At 43.5% G+C, this 21,505-nt stretch overlaps 1 protein-coding gene across 1 annotated transcript in view; it reads left to right on the top strand.

Annotated features, from left to right (window-relative positions):
* ITPR1 (inositol 1,4,5-trisphosphate receptor type 1) overlaps positions 1-21,505 on the top strand; it is a 321,115-nt gene that overhangs the window by 11,530 nt on the left and 288,080 nt on the right. Inside the window, exons 3-4 of the mRNA XM_087431374.1 lie at positions 9,858-9,965; positions 14,308-14,378. Coding sequence (XP_087287500.1) covers positions 9,874-9,965; positions 14,308-14,378 — 163 coding nt within the window. The 5' untranslated portion in view covers positions 9,858-9,873. The remainder of the gene's footprint in view (positions 1-9,857; positions 9,966-14,307; positions 14,379-21,505) is intronic.

Genomic DNA, 21,505 nt, shown 5'->3' on the forward strand with positions numbered 1-21,505 from the left:
CTAGTACTAAAAGACTTTGGCAAAGGCCCTTTGTTTTTTAGGGGGTGGAGGTGATGTGGGTATGCCAAGAAAGAATAGGCAAGGCTGATGGATTTCCATTGGCTCCATTTTTCAGCAGAAGAATGACTTTCCAAGCGCATTGTACTTTCGAGCCAAGAGGCAAAACTTGGTGACTAAAGGGTAGACCCAGAGGGGGCGATGTAGGTGTGATGCAGTCATCCATTCTTCACCCAGTGGTGCTTTGGTGGTTTGGGTTTTGCTAGGAATAGTGGAGAGAATGTTCTGCTGGAGTTGGCATTGACATGTTCCGATAAATGCATCTCATGATGTGTCCCCGGTCTGCATTCACTCATTATTTGGACTTGCTAGGTGATGGGGCTGATCCTCAACTGATCGTAAGCTCTAAAAAGTTCAATAAGGGTATGTGAGTAGGAAATAGAATAGATTCGAAATAGAGCAAGCAGCAGTGTTTCCTGTGTTTTACTTCCTATGTGCTAAGTAAGCCCATTCTTTCCTTTTTTTTCGTTCAATCCTCAACACAACTTTCTGAGGTAAGCCCTCATGATGCCCATTCTGCAGATGAGGAAATTGAGGCCCAGAAAGAGTAAGTAACTTGGTCAAGGTTCCAAACTTCCCCTCACACTTAGAATAAACAGTATACTTTTTACACTTGTGAAGTCCCACTGTCCTGGCTTCCCTCTTCTCGACCTTCCCCCGTACTTTCTTCTTTTCCCCATGAAATTCTCCAGACATGGTGGCTGGCTTTCTGTTTCTTGAACTTGCCAAGCTCTTTTCTGCCGTAGAGCCTTTGTACTAGCTGTTGGCTCTGCCTAAAATGCTCTTCTGCCTGATTTTTTTGCATGGCTGCCTCTGTCTTGACTTTCAGGTCTTAGCTTAAATGTCTTCACTTGTTCTTTCTGACCAGCCAAAGTTAAGTTGTCACCCAATCACTTTTAATTCTCTGTGTAGTACTTAATCACTATCTGACTTGTCTTGCTTGTTTCATCCTTTTGTTTGTTTACTGTCTGTCTGCCTTCACTAGAATATGTGTATCATGAGAGCAGGGACCTTGATTAGATGTCTTCTTTTGACCTGCATCCCTCACACTGGACTAGGGGTAGCACATAGTAGGTACTCAATAAATGTGTTGAATAAAAAGGAGGATTTAGGTTTCAAATCAAGGGGTCCTCTCTAAAGGCCTGGCTGTTCAATTGTGTGTTTTGTATCTTAATCCTTTCCTATCCAGTTTTTTATATTTATGCAGTATGAGTCCAAAGCACATAGCCAGTGAGGGCCAAAGCAAATCTTAAACCAGAGAGAATTTATAGCAGCATTTTTCAAACTTTTGGGTCTTAGGAGCTCTTCACACACTTAAAAATTATTGAGGACCCCAGAGAACTTCTGTTGATATGAGTTATAACAATCTGTATTTATCATATTAGAAATTAACACCAAGAAAATTAACACTGAGAAAACATAAAAAAAAAACCATTACACATTAACACAGTAACATTTTTTGGGAACAATATTTTTCAAAACAAAAAAATTCAGTGAGAAGAGTGACATTATTTTACATTTTTGCATTTTGCTTTAAGGTTTTGCTTAATAGAAGATAGCTAGTCACGTATCACGTTATCTGCTTCTGCCTTCAGTCTCCCGTGGCATCGCATGTCTTGCAGCCTCTGGAAAACTCCACTGTACACATGTGAGAGGCTGAGTGAAAAGGCAAATGACACTTTGGTGTTGTTTTGAAAATAGTTTTGACTTTGAAGATCCCTGGGGGGGATCCTTGGGAGCCCCCTTGGGTCCCTGGGGCACCAGTAAGAGCCTCTGGCTTGTAGGATAGGTAGGTAGTTTGGGAGGTTTGGTGGTGGCATGGAACATTTGAGAGAGGGAGAAGTTGAAGGCTTACGTGCCAGGATGCAATTGAATGCCCCTAAGTCTGGATATTGTATCAGATCTTTCTGTTCAGAAATATATGCATGGGGATTCGTTTAAGCTGTTTTTTGCAAAACAAAATTCCTTTCCAGCTGACGCTCCTCCTGAATTGCAAAGCAACACTGAGAACTTGGAAGCTAGGGTACTTGTCTTATGTTCATCTTTTTCAGATGAGCAAGATTATACCAAGCAGTCCAAAAGTTCTGCAGTGGGATGGGTCATTAAAAAATGATAAAGCATAGGTTCCCCTCCATGTCTGGACATAGTAGCTTCAAATGCAGCTTCCTTTGTAGCTCTTAACTCTCCAAACGTTACTTGGTTCTTCCAGTAGCTTTTGGCCTCAGATGAAGTTGCATCCTATCATAGAAATTAGGTTGTCTTGAAGGTTTTTTGCTGTCAGGGTCTGCCACAACTGATATTTAAGACAGGAAGATGGGAGCTGTTAAAAATAGATGAGCTATTCTGTGCTAGCCAATTTAACTGTTTAAGAAGGGTAAATGATTACAAATCTAGGCCTCGGGGGAGTATTTTGCATGTGTCTTGGGTGATGTATATAAGATTGTCCAAGTTAAGGTAATTGGGAGGCAGAACATGTGGGGAGCTTGGACATTAGGAAATGCCCCCCTGCACTGGGGGGCAGGCGTGGCTGGGGTCCTTAGTGCCTGACATCAGGGGTTGGTTGGAAGGGCCTAATTTCAGGGCAATGTCAGTGGGGCTTCCCTACCCCATTACTCAAAGTCGGACTGTTTAGCCCCAAAGTCCAGGTGGCATCATCTTAATTAAATAAAGGAGGCTTGCTTCTACGTGTCAGTAAAAATCTGCAGGTCGTGGTTTTGGGGTCCATTAACTCTGTTGTCCATCCACCGTTGAGGATTAAGTGATACCTTAGGTAACTTCTCGGTTAATGAAAGTGTTCTAATTTAGTCTCATTTCGGGAGTTGCTAACTTTTAAATTCTGAATTGTGTGTAGGCGAAAGTTGAGATTTTCTTTTTAGAAAAGTGAATATAATGCAATTAGTTAAGTGTGTGCAGGAGAAATAGATGGGAAAAATTACAATAAGTGAGATTTCTGCCACAAAGCTTTTAGCAAAAAAAAAGAAAGGAAGAAAAGAAATCTAAAACCTATCCTGAGCTACTTAAAATGAAATGAACGTACTTCTTTTTCAGTGAGGCTGTGCTTTAGCCTGTCTTAACACCAAAGTGGAAGAGGTTCTAAATATTGAATTACCATTCCTTTGAAGAGGTTCGTCCCCACCCAGCAGGGGCCTGGTTCGATGTTAGAAGAAGGGGGAGTGCAATTCCGTCCGGCTGTCTTGGGTGTCGTGAATCGGGGGGCTGAAAAGCAGCAATACCTTGGATGACCTGTCCCAGTATCAGCCGCCTCCTAGGCTGACAGAAGATTTAAACATTCCTGGGACCTTTGTTTATTTGGATGTGTTTCCAGCAGAGCTGACAAAGTAAGAAGCATATATCCAGTTGAAGAATCACAAGTTATGGGCAGAAGTGAGTGAAGACTTTGAAGGAAGAAAAGTGAACATTTTTGTTTCAGTCTCATTCGAAAATACAGAAAATGAGCCCTTGGGAAGGGCCAGGTATTGCACTGGCACTTTGTGTGGATTATTTGGTTTGCCCCTCACAGTGACCCTGAGAGATAGGAAGGGTTGCCCCCCTGTACCCACCCCCCCCTTTTTTTTTCCCACAAGGATGAGGGAGCTGAAGTTCAGAGAAGTTATGTAAGTACTTAAGAACACACAGCTGGTAACTGATGACACTGCAATTTGAACCTAGGTGTTCTGAGTCTATGGTTCTAGCCTTTTTGGACATAACGAGGGGGTGGTCAGTTGGAGAGGGGTACTTCTTTCCAGGGGTAGAATTTGGAAATTTTGTTTCAGGCTCCCAAATTTAAAAAGGGCCGACAGGCCCCTACTCTCTATTCTTGATCCAGCAGTGTAAACTTGGCTTTAATTAGTTTTAGGAAAACAATCATCTGAAAAGCAGTATAAGTTCTTTTAGGCAGCAGATAAGATGACACTATAGTACATTGAACCCAAATTTGATTGCTTGCATGTCCCAGGCCCTGTGCTAGGGACTGGGATGTGCTCGGGAAGAAGAATTCTGCCATCCTTGCTCTTGTGGGCTCACAGTCTAGTGGTGAAGACAAGTAAATAAGCAAACCAGTGAATAAGCAATTTTAGGACAGTGGTTGTGGGCCCAGATAGGGTGATTGGGCTGTTATATAGAGAAGTATGTTGGGAACATCTAACCCAGATTTGGGGAGCCAGAGATGGCTTCCCAGAGGCAGTGACATCAAACTGGGGCTTGTAAAGGTGACTGGGAATTAGCCACAAGTGGTGGTGGGGGAGAGGAGGAACATCAGGCTGCAGGGATAGCACGTGCAAAGGCCCAGGGGACAGAGAGTCACACAGCATGTTGGGGAATCTGGGACAAGTTCATTATGGCTAGGCTGTAGAATGCAGTGGGGAGAGTACAGAGAGATGAGGAAGGAGGGATAGGCGGGGACCAGATCGTGAAGAGCCCTGAAGAGATTCTGGAAAGTTTTAAGCAGAGGAATGATGTGTTCTGATTTATGTTTCTAAAAGATCATACTGGCTGTGTGTGTAGAATAGATTGAGGGGGAAAGACGGATTCAGAGAGATGAATAGGAAAGCTTTATGGAACCCAGTTGAGAAATGATACTGGCAAAGATTTGGGTGGGGAAGAGGAGTTAAAAAGAATTGGAGGATTCAAGAGATATATTAAAGCTTAAAATCAGTGAGATTTGGTGCTCAGTTAGACTTCTTCATTCATGTATTTGCTAAATATTTACTGAGCACCTACCATGTGCTAGGCATTGGTGATGAGAATACAATGGTATGCAAAACATATCCCAAAACAGATCTCAGCTTTAACTAGGGCAAGGGGTGGGATAGGGATGCGTGTGTTTTAGACCTGAGGGAACAGCGTGGGCAAAGGCCTGTGGCAGGGATAAGGAGAAGGGGAAGACTAGAGGTGCCACCACACTTTGTGGTAGTAGATGAAGTGGGTATGGAAGAGAAGTAATCGGGTAGACAGGTGAGCTCTTTTCAGTACATTGAGATGCTGTGGGAATCCAGGAGCTGATTCCCAGTAGCTGTTGGCCGTGAGATGCAGCTTTGGGAATCCTCATCATATAGAAGTCACTGGAGCCAGCAGAGTAGACTAGATGAGCAGAGAGGTATAGAAAAGGCAGAGAGCCACACAGATTCTGAGATTACAGATTGGGAGGACCACCACCTCTGGTTTCCGTTCTCCAAGGAGATCTTTGAATTTGTGTGTTTTTATTCCCACCTTTCTTATGAATAGAATCAAACGTCCCTTTTCTTGACTCATTGCTTGGGGAGCAGTTTCAGTGGACAGTGAACTGAAGCTGAGCCAGCAGGTGGTGTGAGGCTCAGCAAAGCTGCCGCAGCCCCCGTCTGCGTGAGGACCTCACAGAGGTAGTAGTCCACCTTTCTCTGCCCTGGTCAAGCCACCCTGGAAGAATCCTATTTTAAAAGGTGCATCAGCCCATAAGAGCGGTGGTGGGAGGTGGTGGTGGTCTAATACTAGCTTTCATCGGTTCCACACTGACTTCCTGCCAGGTACTTTGCTGAGTGCTTTATAAACATGATCTTACGGAACCTCATGACAGCCTGCTGGGGGAGCTACTGTTATTATCCCCATTTTATAGGTGGGGAAAGTGAGGTTTAGGGAAGTTATGGAACTGGCCTGAAGTCCTACAGCGACAAGGTGGCAGAGCTGGGGTTTGAACCCTGGCATTCTGACTGCAGAGCCTCAGCTCCTGCCTGCAGTGGGGTGAGGGGTGCTCTTGAGGCCAGGCTGTGTCAGGGATCGGGGAGAATGGTGATGCTTTGCAAACAGAAGCAATGTCTTCAGGAGAAATCAGATAGAGAGCATTCAGTGTTTAGAGGTCTTTGAGCATCAGAGGACATGTCAGTAGCAGAAGTTCTGGGAGGCAGTTGTCCTTGTGTGGGGGGAGGGGAGGGGACAGGAGTGTTTTCTAACTGGGCTCTTTGAACCCGGAACAGGTCCCATTGCCAGGTCTTCAAGCAGAAGCTGAGACCATCCACAGGAGACATGGTGGGAGCTTGCGTTATTGGACAAGAGATGGAATTACAGACTTTACAGGGTTCTTTCCAACATTGATTCTGATTCTGTAGATTTGGAAAGGCCAGATGCTCTGTGGTTGGGGGTTGAGTATAGTTCCGTATAGTTCAGCTTTTTATCAACTGGGGAATTAGGGGGGATAATTATCTTCCCTAAAGCAAAATATATTGTCACAGGTCATACAGGAGTTCATTTGTTATGATTCCCGGCTGACTTTTTATAAAGGGAATCCTTTCCAAGCCCTAGAATCATCTGGAATTGCACTTCATCTCATTAAAAAAATAATAAAAAAGTAGCTAGCATTGAGCAGGGAAAGTCTGCCAGTCACTGTACGAGGCCCTTTCCATGCACTGTTTCATCTGTTCCTCACAATGGCTGCTTGATGTAAGTATTATCCCCATTTTACAGATGAAATGAAAGCAGAGAGGCTTAAAGTGTGCTGGGTGGCAGTGGTGGGCTAATAATAGCTCGCACAGAGAGAGCAGCGTTGGAGTTCTGGAGCTGACCACTCAAGCCTATTCTCACATGTCAGGTAACCAACTCAGACAGTGTGTTAGCAAAGGGCCCTGAGTATCCATATAGTATTTGGCGTCCCAGGGTCATGCAGATGGCAGGTTGGCACTGGCTCTGTTTTTCTCTTTGTTGGTCCCCAGCCATTGTGTGAGTGACACAGCAGTCTGGGTACAGCTGCGAGAAGTTTGCAGGCACAAATGGTCCAGGACCAGATAAAGAGGCAGGCTCTCACTCTCTGCATCTGAACAACAGGAAGTCTTTCAGAAGTTTGCTCCCAGGCCCATCGCTCACGGACAGACTTTCCACCTTCTCCGCTGCAGCCCCCAGAGGCCTCTTCTGTTGACTTTCCCGGCCTTTGTTTTTCCTCCCAGGACATCACTGATGATTGCAGCAGGACCTCTCCTCCTTCCTCTTCCCCTCCTTCCTCTCCTGTTTCCTCTCCTCCTCCTCCTCTTCACTAATGGAAGGTGAGGGGAGACCTCCAAAGGTTTCTAGCCAGACCAGGAAGGCTTCTACCTGGTCCTTTGTGAGGGGACTTATTGCTTGAGACCCCTGGGGAGAAATCTGTCTCCCCCCCTGCCCCCACTTTTTGGTTGTTTTTCTTTCTTTTTTTTTTTATTTGAGGCCCCTAGCAGATTCCCTAGTTGAGGATCATTAACTGGTGGATGTACTGGTTTGTGTTTTGGGGGGAAATATAAAATATGGCTAAAGTTTACTCATCCAATTGTCTACTTAATAAGCATGTTGGCTAGGAAGAAGATTTTTTTTTTTGACTTTTCAAAGTGTTATGTGGCCATGGTAGAAAAATTAGGAAATAGAATTGTGCATAAAGAAGAAAATCAGTTCTCCATAATCTTACCATCCAGAGAATAAGTGTAGTTGACACTTGAGCCCATGTTCCAGGAATCATCATTGATGAAAAGCTCTGCTTACGAGTCAAGTTACCTGGGTTATTACCCTGGCCTTCCTCTTGCTAATTATATGTGACATGGGCATCTTAACTTCTCTGTACCTCGGTTTCCCCAACAATAAAATGGGAGTAATGGTAGTGCCTGCCTCATGCTGTGGTTGTGAGGATTCAGTAAGAGAACATTGGTAAAGCCCTCAGCACAATTGTGGTCATGATGATGCCTGATAAATGTTAGCCGTAATTATTAGAAATGGTAATAATGCAGAACCATGCTGTAGGAACACGGTGTCCAAACATCTACTGCAGTTATCAACTGCAGGCAACTTTGAGTACCTCATGCTTTGTCATTCCAGAACACTGAATTGTGTCCGCTTCTTTGCATTAAGGGCCTGGAACCTTTCAGTAAGGTAACGAGGTGGTGGGGAAAGTTCTGAAAACAGAGGTCACACTGCTCTTTCCTGGCCTGGTCTCCGTTGGGGCCAAATGCTCATTCGAAGGGCAAACCCGAAAGGAGAGAGTTAGTCACACGAGACAAGGCGCTCTTGCCCAGCGCATACCTGCTCTCCTGCGTTCAGCACCTCTGCAGTGTCCTCCTGGGAGACCAGAGTGTGCAGACACAAATTTGGTCTGACTCAAAGTTCAAACAGAACTTGTTTTCCAATAATCAGTCCCAGAAGTACGCTGACTTCCTGGCCCTTTATGATAATGCTTTTAAATATAAGCGCATAAGGAAAATATTAATGCCCCTTAATGCTTTTCTTTTCTGCAGCTTTTTTGGCTGTTGTTTAAAACATTGGCTTGCCTTTAGGCATAAAATATCCAGTCAGGAAGAAATGTCATGATGACAGACTTCATTCCAGAGACTGGTACTTGGCGAATTGTCCCTCTGCACATTATTTGTGTATCTTTCCCCAAGGTCTAGAGATACTGTCTCTTTTGTTTGCGAGTTTGTTTGTTTTCTCGGTTGCTGTCTCTCTCTATAAATAAGTTCATGTTCAATGAAATGCACGTTATCTCTCTTGCAGTGTCTGGGTTGTTCTGGGGGATAAATGAGTTTTTCCTTGCTGTTTCTCACAAGCAGTGAACTGAGGTTCTTGAACAGTTTGTTTTCAGCACCTGGCACTCCTACTAAGCTAGGAGAAATGCTTCCTGAGGTTTCCTGCTGATCGTAGTCGCACAGTTCTTCCAAAAAGAAAACTTGGCACCCAGAAAGCAATTTCGGGAGAGAATACTTTTACACGCTCTTACAACTCTTGTGGTTTTACAAGTGAATGATTTCTGGCAGAGAAAGTTGAGCAAAGAGGTGGGAAAAGATGTTTAGGGGGTCTGGGTTTAGAGGAGAGGTCTTGGGAAGACCTGGGTTACTCTGCGTCTACACACCAGGTGCCTGAGGAGACGATGGTGCGTTAGCTGCAGTCCACACCAGCACACTGTCCTCTCACTTAACCCAGCTTGTTCTTTAAATGTCAGTTTAGCTTTTTATGATTGGCTCGCACTCCTCAATATTTATGGCCCTGATGAAAGCTGTTTCTATGAGTCGGTTCAGTATTTTTGTTGATATGTGTGTGGTGTGTGCGGGTGTAATGATTTCTGCTCTGTGTAGAGATTTCCTGGAACTAAAGAGCGTTTTCTAGGACTGCCCCTAACTAGCTGGTTAGGGGTTCTTAACCGACCTGAGCTGCCTTATTCTTACCTGCGTCGGGAAAGGTTTGGAGCAGGTGCTATCTAAGATCCTTTCTCCCTCTGCAAGTGTTTCTTGGTGAAGGATGAGAAGGAAAGACATTGAAATAACATTTGGGTCAAGTGCATATAGTTGCTGAATTCTTAAAAGGCCTCTAGAGCTTTGTGGTATTTGTTACGAGATGTCGTCGTATTAATTTCACTTCTTTGCTGTGGTACCTCAGCCCAGGCACCACCTGGCCCAAGTTTTACACCAGGTGTTTCCTTCTGACTTAACATTCCCCCAGGCAGATTGAATATGTTAATGTTTCCTAAGTCAGACTTTCCAACTCCTTAATCACTGCAAAGTTCTTGGCCGACTTCCCCGCGGTCTTTGTATTTACTGTTTATTATTGAGGGTCCTCAACTTGTAGAATCGGATACAGGCGTGGTTTTGTTAGAAACAAGCGATATTGTGGTTGGAATATCCTGTAATTAAATAATATATGGAAAAAAATGTTGTTGCATATGTCCTTGCTTGGCTCATTTAATTGCCTGCCTGTCACACTCTCATTTAAATTTGACTTTTAAGTAGAGTGCTTTGGAAAATTGAGCTAAGCCAACTCTCAGTGACCCCCCCCCCCCGAGCATTTCTTTCCTTCTAATAACTTTGCATATTTGCTTTGTCTAGGATTTTCAAGAAAGACATGTCTGACAAGATGTCTAGTTTCCTACATATTGGAGACATTTGTTCTCTGTATGCGGAAGGATCGACAAATGGATTTATTAGCACCTTGGGGTAAGAGCACCCGATTTCTTGTGTGGCTGGATTTGTTTAAGACATCATAACATTAGCTTAAAAACTGATTCTTCTAAGATAAGAATGTTACCATTTAGTTGGCTTTTGCAGGAGTGGTTGGAATCATGAATACCAAATCCCACGTGAGCCAAATTTCACCTCTTATACAGAAGTACTGTTTTCCTGTCAGTTCTGGAAGAGTGAAATCTCATTAGTTAGGAATCTGTTATTTCACAATTTATTATAATTTCCTCTTCCTTCATATATAAAGGGGAAAGTGCTAAATGTATGGGATAAAATTTTAAGATTAATGTTTACACACCCCAAAGAAGTGCTTTTTAGTTTCATAAAACCTCATATTGTCAAATGGTGACTTGTCTGCCCTATAAGCAAAGACCAGAACTTCTCTGATGCCTGTGTCTCTTCTTCGAAGCAGAACCTTTCCTACTTTAAATTGCTGTATGCATTTAACAGTTATAAATTGCACAAAGTTCTGTAAATCAGATTTTTGCTCTTTTCTGCTTTTTTCCATTTTTATCCAACTTTGAAGGGTATAAATATATTCCATAATGTACTCATTTGATTATTTTCTCCCTTATCCTACTCCTGTTGTCTAGAAGAGGAAATGAGCAGTGAAATAGCACTGAAGGCAGACAGAAGCAGAATAGAGAATCAAGATGGTTAATTCCAGAATAGTCACGAATGGTCTGTATTGTCTTTGTGTAGAAAGGAGTAGTTGGACCCTGGGGTGGCATTGTTGCATTTGGCAAGAGCTGGTCTCAAATAAATGGGGGGAAGGAAGGCCAACAGCTTTTCCAAGAACCTCATTCTTATAGCAGCCAGAACCTTCCTTCTAATCATAGCTTTTATTTAAAGCATGGTTGTTCTCTGGTATTTATGCAGAGTATTTCTAGGCTCTCATTCAGGTTACTCCAGCCTCAAGGAGCAAGTTATTTCAGGTATAGAATTATAGTTCAATTGGACATCACTGTACAAAAATTTCATTTTCAAAGGTCAACTGATAAAAAGAAGTCATCCACAACTGCCTGATCACCAAATCCAGTGTTTCTCAGTCCTTATCTTTTTTTGTGTGTATGTGAGGAAGATTAGCCCTGAGCTAACATCTGATGTCAATCTTCCTCTTTTTTTTGCTGAGGAAGATTGGCCCCGGGCTAACATCCGTGCCCATCTTCCTCTAGTTTATATGGGACGCCGCCACAGCATAGCTTGACAAGCGGTGCGTCAGTGCACACCTGGGATCTGAACCTGCGAACCCTGGGCCGCAGCAGCGGAGCGCGCACTTATCCACTGCGCCACCGGGCCATGCGGTCCTTATCTTTTTTTAACCTTTCTACACTGAAGACCCACCCCTCACCATTTATCTTCTGTGGGTTTTGGCAAAGAGGCCTTCTGCGGCTTGTGCCTCTGTCCCTTTTTTCTTCTTGGCTGGCTCCTTCCTTTTTCCATCCTTCATGGTTGAACCTCTTATCCTCCTTTTATTTTTCAGCAATAACAGCAACAATAATAAATAGCGGTAACCACTTATGTGAGTCCTATGGGTGTTTGCAGCACTGTGCTAAGTGCTGTACATACATCATGCCTTTAATCCCCAAACAGCTCTTTATGGTGAGCACTCGCATTATCACTGTTTATGGAGGTGACACCTCTGAGCATCAGAGAGGTGAACTTACCTGCCCAAGGTTTCACAGCTTCAAACACTCAAGACTCTGAGACCAGTGCTCCTAACAGTGCCCTTGGCGTGGCAGACTTTCCTGACCACCTCTCTCTGGCTGAATTTTGTTGCCATCCTCCTTGCTGTCTGCCCACAGCTCTTATCTGGATGCCCTGTTCAACCTCAACCCCATCTTGTGCCCCATCCTTCCTCTGTGGCCCTGATTTCTTTTAATGGCACCATTGTCCTCATCACCCAGGCTCACTTCCAGTCAGTTGCTGAGCCCACTGCTGTGCCAGCCCCTGAAATCTTAGTGTTTTCTTTTCTTCCAGAGCATTCATTCTTAGAATTCCTATAAGGAACAAATTCTTTGCTTTTTAAGAGTTTTCCTTAGCTATTATAAACAAAGTAATGATAAGTCCCTTTCTTTTTCTTTAATGTGAAGATGATTCTTTTTTGAATTTTGGGCTCTAATACTTGCTTCAAATGAGTATTTTATTCCCTTGGTTCCCTGCACCTATTTGAGGATAACTGGCTAAAAATGGATTTGGAAAATTAAGTTTGATCTTCTTTTTCCTTTTAATGTCTTGAACACATATGGAGCACCAGTTGCGGATGATGATGAGTGACGGCCAGTATTGTGGAACTCGGCGTCTAGCTCCCCAGCCTGGTTCCATTTATGTAGATGGCAGTCACCTCTGAAGGGCTTTATTGACTCACTGAACTTGAGAACTCGAATAGGCCCTTGGAGAGCCCGTGTGTGTGCACGTGCGGCATCAGAGATGTGCTTCCTAATCACCTGCAGAACTTCTTAAAAAAAAAAGGTTCTTGGGTCCCATCCTGAAACACCCGCTTAGTAGGCCTGGGGATGATGGGGACATGGTATTAAGGTATTTTAGAAACAAAAAGTCTGATGAACATCTCCCCACTGGAGAATCCTTGAGACCAACTCTGATTTTACAGATGAAGAAACTGTGACCAGGACAAGTAAAGTGGTGTAGTCACCATCATGCTGCCAGTAGTGGCAGAGTGCCATCTACAATTCATTTTACTTTTAGCCCAGACTAGGGCCCTTTCTCCTGCCCCTTCTTCCTTGTTTGAGAACTTGATGATTAGTTAACCCAGCCCTACATTGGATTCCAAGGTGCCCGCCTCCCTTCACATATTATGTTAGCTCTGGTGGCATTACTGTATTTACATTCACAGGGGCTCAGGGTAGGGGTTTTATATGTACACATTCTGCTTTTGACTTTTGCATAAAAACTAAGGCCATTGACCACCCTGTCCCTCTTGATGATGCAAAGAGTTCTCGTATCTTGGAGCCAAAGGAGTAAGCCGCTGGTGGGCTACTCTGGACACTTTGATTTCACCACCAAATAGATACTGAGCACTTAGCCTGGGCAGGAAAATGTACTGGCCCTGGGCATCTCCTGGGCTACAAAGCAGGCAGCTCTCTGCCCTCATGGAGCTCGTAGCCTAATGCACCATTTGTGCTTCAGCCCAGTGAGGTTGAGAGGACAGAAGGGGAGAGGCAGAGACGGCTTGGAGCAGGAAAGGCTGGGGGCCTTTGTGGAGAAGGTGGGGGCTCTGAATCAGGGCCTTGAAAGACAGCACTTTAGGAGGTGAAAAAGAGTTTTGGTGGAAGGAACAGTAAGAATAGAGGCCAAGTATTTAATGGTACCTTGCCTGTGGGATAAGAGGCAGCCCAGACTCATGGAAGAAACCCTGGAAAACCACAGCATATTAGCTGGGAGCAAGTTCTGTGTCACTTGGAAAATGAGCTGATCCTACCAATATCAGTTTTAGGTACGTGGACAAGTTATTTAAACTTCTCAGAGCCTTAATTTCCTCATCTTTTCAAAATATATATATATATTTTAAAATTGAATCTTCTAATAGAATTGTGCAAGTTAGATCGGTCAGTCAGGACTTTAAATGCTGGGTCTTGATATAGTTTGGGGCTGGTTATTTGTAATTTTTTGCACTTTCCCCGCTAGTTGCTTTTGAAGCTTCGAAGTCCTTTCTTATTTCCATGCATTTGCACTTCTGGTTCCCTCCACCTGAAAATGTTCCTCTGGTCTTCATCCTCCCACCTCTGTTGCAACTTCCAGTAGTTCCAAGATGACCTGGCAGCAGCTCCTCAGTTGGCCTCAGGCACAGTTAGTTTCTGGCTGTATTTTGTTCTTCCTTCTCTTACAGCCCTGAGGTTATATTCTCCTTATCAGTTTGCGTTTGTGGCTCCTGCGCTAGCTTTGAGCTCCCTAAGGGCAAGGACCTGACTCATTTTCATCCTCACATCCCAGGGCCTAGCACGGTGCCTGGCACAAAGTGGGCCCCTCAGCTACCATTAGCTAAATGCACTGATCCTTTGCTGTGCCTCCCGACTTCAGCGTTATTGCATGCTGTGCTGAAATCCATTATGGATGTGGTTAAGGGAAAGGAGCCACAGAGAACAGTAGCTTAATATGTCCATTGCAGAAGCAGAACCTTGGGCTTTGGATTCAGTTTAGGTCCCTGCATAGGAAACCTCTAGTGTAAATAGGTCCCTGGCAGGAGAATATGGCAGCCCAAGCTTTGCACACAACCCTGATGTTTGATTTTTGCATAGTGCTTAGGTTTTATTTGCTTAGATGTGGCTTGATATAGCCTTAATCTTTGTCTTCTTTGCAGATTGGTCGATGATCGTTGTGTTGTACAGCCAGAAGCCGGGGACCTTAACAATCCACCCAAGAAATTCAGAGGTAAGTTGGTGACTTTCCTGAAGTGGGCACCTTGCCTCACTTGAAAATTTATGAAGTATGTTGCAGTGTGTGGGTTTTTTTTTTTTTTAAGCAATTGTAGGTTTATTATGTATTTTTTTAAAGTGTGATTTCATTTCTGAGATTATGATCTCTTGAAAATGCATAAATAAGTTTATTGTAAAGATTGGGATGGCTTTTTTTAGAGCCTTAATTTGTCTATTGAATACATGTTGGTAAGTGCTAAGTCAGTTTAAAGCCTTGTGTTTGTGCAGATATGTCTCCAAACAGGATTTATGAATCTAGTCACAAGGAACATGTGTTATTTCTGGAGATCTCGCTGTTCTTTTGGGGGCTCTGATATTCTTAGATACCTCAACCTGGAGTGAGAAGTTCTTGATTATTGCACTTATTTTTTGAGTTACACGACATAGGCAGAATGGCCTTCCCACCGGTAGCCTACCAGTGTTGGCTTTCTTTTTATGCCTCTTATGTTTGGCCTCTTCCTCAGAGGGTAGCTTAGTTTATTCTAAGAGGTGCTTAAAATATAGTTGGTATCTTAAGATGCTAAATGTTTTGTTTTTATTTTTTGTTGTTGTTGTGGTTAGTGGTTCTCAGCTCTAGCTGTGTAGTGGGAGAGATTTAAAATTAAACATACTTAGGGCCCCACTCCAGACCAATCAAATGAATCTCTGGAGGTTGGGGCCTGGGCACTGGCATTTTTTAAGGCTTCCCAAATGATTTTTATATGCAGCCGGGGTTGAGAACCCACTGGGTTAGGTATTTGACTAATGGCCTCAGTCCCAAAGGGCTCAAATCTTGCCATTTGCAAATTATGTCATTTGAGTTATAAGTTCTTATTGTTAGGTGAATTAGAAACTGACTTTTCTGGATAAAAGCAAAAGAAATTAGAATAAAATAGAAAGTAGACGTTCAGATGGAGAGAAGCCATTTGGAAGATGTTTGGTGTTGAGAAGCATCCAGTTGGCATGAGGCTGTTAGGAGAGGGGAGGGGGCCTTAAAATAAAAAAGAGTTGTTGACATGAGGCCTGTGTGACAGGAACCTGGGGTAGCTGTTGCCTCTGCTGCCTTTTCTTCTCAATCTCTCCTCCATATCTTTTTCCAAAACAGAATCCTGAATTCAGCAAAAATGAAAGATTTGAGCTAATGATTGTAATCCAGTCACTCATAGAATTAATTTCTTACTCTGAATAATATATAGTGCCTTGTTTATCTTTTAACAGAGCCAAGATCAGTGGACTTGGTGCCAGGCACTGTGCTGAGGGCTCTGCGTGCACTTTTAGCTCATGGAGTTGTCTGTCCATCCTGTAAGGGAATCGGTGCTCTTAAAGGTTGAGGTTAAGTAGCTTGTCTGGGGTCACATAGCTGGCGCTGATGGAGCAGGAGCTATAGTTCTCAACTTTGGCTGCACAGAGAAATCACCTGGGGGACTTTAAAAAATACTGGTGTCAGAGTTTCACCCCCAAGGACTCGAATTTAATGGGGCTTTGGGATTTTTGAAAGCTCCCCAGGTGACTCGCTTGTGTGGGCAAGGTTAAGAATCATTGGTAATAGAGCCTCGGCTCTAAACTACCAGCCCTATTACTTAGGAGTGAGCTGGTCCAGGCTTGGTTTTTGCAGCTGGGACCAGGTGGAGGGATGTGAGTCAGGAGTCATTGCTTGGGTCCAGTGTGAGCTCATATCCCATTCTACACATGGGCCATGCGTGTGGGGAAAGGAACCTGGGAAAGATGTTAATGCACTGTACAAAGTTAATCAGTAGCTATTTAAATACAGGGTTAGAAGGTTAAAATAAATAGGACCGTAGCCAGGGGAAGTCAGAAGAGATATATGTTTTCCTGGCACTAGGGTAAAAGTGCTTAGATGTATATCTGGTGGCTGATTTGAAGGGACTGTTTTGAAATAAAAGCAACGCTCTGTGGAGGCCATTTGGAATGAGGTAAACTCCGTTTATGGCCTGGCCCGGCTCTACAGGTTGTCACGTGACGGTGACTTGATTTGTTGACTGGCTTTCACCATAAATTAAAAATAAAGGTTTGTAGGTTGTGAGGTGCTTTGTACTTGTGGGAAAATCTGGTTCAAAACAAGCTCTGCTGCAGGCTTTGTGAATGTAGGTCAGGACTGTCTAAATTCCTCGTGCTGAACTGGAGGCCCTCTGCACACAGGTGAAGCGCCCAGGCAGCTCTCCCTTTGCAAGCTGCTGTAGGGTGCCAGTGAGGTCTCTTCCACCCTGGAACCTAGGCGGTGAGGGTTTAATCATTTTCCAAAGCATCCCTTCAATTCTCATATAGCATACTTAAAAAAAACTTTTTTTCCTAAAATAAAAGATCTCTCTTTTGGAAGAAGGGATTACTGCCTTTTCAAATATAAGTATATTTTGAACTTGAAGTCATTTTGATGTTCAGCAATTGTGCATAGGGCAGTTGGGCAATTTGGAGGCATTTCTGGTCCATTTCCTTGCGTGCCTTTGCACCCTGGAGTTGAACAAACACATATGGAAAAGTGAGATGCTGGCAAGCAGCCGGATAGCATGATGGAGTCTTTATCTGGGCAATCAGCAGAACTACATTTAATCATTTGGGTTTGCTGTGGCTTCCATTGTTTCCTTGCCAAGTTATTTCCTATATTGAGAACCATCATAACTTGTTCTTAAGTAAATGGAAACCAAAGGCCTATTTATGCAATACTCCCTGTGGCTTCTGACTCGGGGTTTTTAATTTTATGAGCCCCTCTTGATATCTGTCACCCTAGTGGTTAATAACATAGACCCTTGGATCAGGCTTCCTAGATTCAAATCCAAATTCCACTTATTCTTAGCTATATGACTGGACAAACTGCTTAACCTCCATGAACCTTGCTTTTCTCATCTGTAAAATGGGAGATGATAGTAGTCCCTACCTCATAAGGTTATTGTGAAGAGTAAATGTATGTTTAGAATTTAGTACTGAGGGAGACTGGCCCTTGGTTATGGGTTCAGTAAGCCTTAGTTATTCTTATCTTTTTATTCCCATTACTTAGTACAGAGCCTGGTACTCATAAAATGGTGGCAGAAGGGAAAGGAACTATATGTGATTCCTTTAAGGATATGAGAATAATTGTATATTGTTCTTCTTTTTGTCTTTAAATGCTTTTGTGGGTAAGGGTGTGCACATGGACCCCATGGGCCTAGATTTGAGGCCCACTGTTCCTATATTCAAGCTGAATGACCTTGATAGATTACTTAATTTTTCTGAGCTTGTATCTTCATCTGTAAAATGGGGGAAAATAATTCCTTCCCTAAAAAAGTAATAGGATTGAAGAAGATAGAGATAAAGAGTCAGATGGAGTGCTTGGTGTACGAAACTTGCTCAGTGACTGGTAGCTGTTATTTTTCGCAATAGTTGCAGAAGAGTTGAACTATTGAACACGCTTGCTTCTTTCTGATGGGTATAGTACATTTCCAAGTGAATTACTTTTTTTGTAATTCCCTTGAATATATCTCCTGCTCCTAACTTCTTCTGTAGGAAGAAAAGATTGGCTGCACATCTGTTTCACATAAGCCAAGTCTTTTTCGTTATCCAAATGAATTTTGGGCAGCATCCCTGTGCTCTAGGTCATGAGAAGAGCTGAGATGTAGAAAATTGAGTTACTTTACTCCCTTTGTTCATGTGGTACCATTTTAAAGCACCAGTGTCCATGGAAGGTAAGGCAGAGTCTCTTTTCTCCCTGATTGGTGTTGGCTCGGCCCATAATCTTGCAAGAATAGGAAAGGCAAACATCAAATTGAAACCAGGAATAGAAACTTGGTGGTTAGTGAATTCTTTTTTCTAACTTTTCCACTTCCACTCTCACCCATCGCTTCCCCCTACTGAATATAATGGCACCTTCTACAAAGAAAAGATGGAAACCAACAACCAGTCTCCATATTGATCTCAGAATCTCTGCTGTGTGAAATACAACCTCCAGGGTTGTTGGAGTAGAAATAAGGACTGGGGCTTTCAGGAAATAAAATAGGCTTTAGTGTTGATCATGCCATTTTTTGTGTAACCTCTTTTTTCAAATTTGGGCAATGGTCAAGTTTCTGCCCTCAAAACTTGATCTTCTCTATTCAGTTTAAGAGACTGATCTTGGCCCCAGATTCTTGATTTTGGACAGATTCTATTGTATCAGTGTCAGCAAAGTGTGAGAGATTTTTAACATTGCAGGAACCCCTTAGTTTCAGAAGAAAAGCTGTTTTGAAGGGAAACTCACGGTTTAAGATGGGGAGAAGTTTGGGCAGGGAAAGGTGAGGAGAAAGGAAGCATTATGATGTCATTCAGTGGTTTATATGGATTGGGGAAGAGGTCAGAGATCAGGCTGAAAGTGTGGATGGTCTAGGTAAGTATTCCTTGTCCCCTATATTTCCTCTCTCCCCGTTAATCAAGTTGGTTTCAAGCCCATTAATCCAGTAAGCTATTGTATTGTGAAAATGAGTGTTCATGGGCCGGCTCTGTGGCTTAGCGGTTAAGTGCGCGCGCTCTGATGCTGGCGGCCCGGGTTCGGATCCCGGGCGCACCCCGAGGCACCACTTCTCCGTCCAACGCGAGGCCGAGTCCCACGTACAGCAACTAGAAGGATGTGAACCTATGACATACAACTGTCTACTGCGGCTTTGGGGGGAAAAAAATGAATAAATAAAATCTTTAAAAAAAAAAAAAAGAAAATGAGTGTTCAGCTCAACAAGTACTGAGGGCCTACTGTGTACCAGCTGCTGGCCTTGGTGATAGGGGAAGGCAAGATGAGTTAAACACAGACCCCTCTGCTTTCAGGAGGCTTAGGATTTCGTGGAGAAATAGACCCACATCATAAATAAAAGTAGCCAACATTAATAGAGCATTTACTTGATACAAAGTGCCTTCCATATATTGTCTCTTTTAATCTGTGTAACCTACCTATGTTCTCATTATGCAGATGAGGAAGTGGAGGCTCTAGTTCTCCCTTGGGAGTACAGAAGAAATTGAGTAACTTGTCCATAGTTAGTTAAATGTCACTTCTTAGACTAATGGTCATTCATTCATTTCACAGACATTTATTGGACACCTCCTATATGCTAGCCGTTTATCCTCCAGGGAGGAAAGATACAGACATTCTCAAGGAAGTCAGTGCCAATACACAGTTAAAATCTTTAAGGAACTTGTTTAGAGTAATTTGTTGTCCATATAGCTGTTTATATGCAAGTAGAAGCAAAGCAGGTGACCTATCTTCCTACATAGTGTAAAAATTGCCCCTGCAATCTCGTAGTTTGTTGGGGCAAAGTAGATGATGACACTTTTCACATGCATTTTCTCCTTTAGCTTTGCAACACCTCCTCAGCCCAGTGTGCATCTGTTTTGTACCTGATGCCATTTTGGGTGATAAGGGTTGAGCATCTGGCCCAGTGTCACTTGACTTGTGAGTGTCAGAATCAGCCAGAACCCTATCCCAAAGGCCTGGGCCCAGTGCTTTTCCCCCTCTCTGCCCTAGGGACCCTTCTCCACACAAAGCACAAGTGCTCCTTCAAGCCGTGGCCTTTGTCACCTCCAGTCTCTAAATGAGAATGGACCAAGTTATTACTTTTCTGCTGTCTGCCCAGGCTCTTTGTAGGACCATTTAAATGAAGAAGAAAGCCAGGTGGACGGTGGGAACCCTGGACCCTTTTGACTTAATGCATTTTTAACTATCACCAGTGGGATACTCAGTGTGTTACCTGCAACATGATTTGAGTCCTGTTTGTAGTGTGAATGAGGGTCTGGTCTAGGGCAGTGTAACCTTGTCTCTGGGCATCTCCATGTTCGCTGATGACTCCTGATTGCTCAGCATGTGCCCTGCTTAACACAATGACAGAGGCTGGCCTGTGGCATAGTGGTTAAGTTTGGTGCATTCTGCTTCAGCAACCCAGGTTCACGGGTTCAGATCCTGGGTGCGGACCTACACCACTCGTAAGCCATGCTGTCAGCAACCCACATATAAAGTAGAGGAAGATTGGCACAGATGTTAGCTCAGGGCTAATCTTCCTCAAGCAGAAAAAAAAAAAAACAGAGGAAGATTGGCAACAGATGTTAGCTCAGGGCTAATCTTCCTCAGCAAAAAAAATAAAACATTATGGTCTCAGGGCAATACTGAGAAGAGGAGTATGTTGGTTGGCTATGAGAAGCCACTCTTGGACTAAAGAATAGCCATCAATTTGAGGATCAGACTTGTGGCCTTTTTATTTTTACTGGACCCTTCTTTCCTTAGTCCTAGAGTGCTTGTCCTATGTCAACCCATCTATTTAGGGGACTTGTGGATTTAGTAGGATGGCTTGGTTGAGAGAGAGAACGGTTTCACATCCCATGCAAGCTCTTTGTGAACTGTCCTTGAACCTCCCAGCAGCTTTGAAAGGGGCCTCAAATAAGAATGGCATTTTTCATGATCGAGTGATCAGAAGTACTTGAGTACCAACAATCTACTTATCTGATCATAGTTTTGCCTGCGATTTCGGATGGAAGTAGGGAAGGGTCCTTAGCAGATGTAGGAAAACTGCTAAGACGGGAGTAAAGAGTACCATGTGACATCAGAGCTAGCGTCCAGCTGAGTGTCTGCTGCCAACTGCTCTGATACTTTGAGGGAGTCATTTCATCTCTCCAGGCCTAAGTTTCCCCATCTGTTAAATGGAGTTTAGGTGAAGTGACCTCCAGGATCCCTTCAAGCTTGAAACTTTGTGGTCAGTGCCAGAAACAGGCTGGGTAACATTTCTTAAGAAAGTATTGATGTTCAGAAGCTTTGTGCTGTCCAGGAGTAGTTTTCTGTTCCTTTGGGATTACAGATCGTCTTTGTCGAGATAAAATGAATAGATGGAAACAGCCAGGACTTACTCTGAGGCCAGATGCAGTCAGGATCTTGGGTCACAAAGGTCATCTGCGCTAGGGTGGCCATGACAGACTCACCCGCTTAGCTTCTTTCAAACTACCCTCTTCGCTGCACGTTGTCTTAATTGTTGCTAAGCAACATTGTTTCTTCTTTTTTTCTTTTGGCAAGGTCTTGAAGGAACGAACCCATATCTTATTTGGTTTTAAATACCCACATGCAAAGGGGAGGGCTTAACTTAAATTTTGTTTGTTCTTTTGATTCTC

Source organism: Ceratotherium simum, chromosome 5 (assembly GCF_057802395.1).
Source record: "Ceratotherium simum simum isolate JZ-2026a chromosome 5, ASM5780239v1, whole genome shotgun sequence".
Lineage (NCBI taxonomy): Eukaryota > Metazoa > Chordata > Mammalia > Perissodactyla > Rhinocerotidae > Ceratotherium > Ceratotherium simum.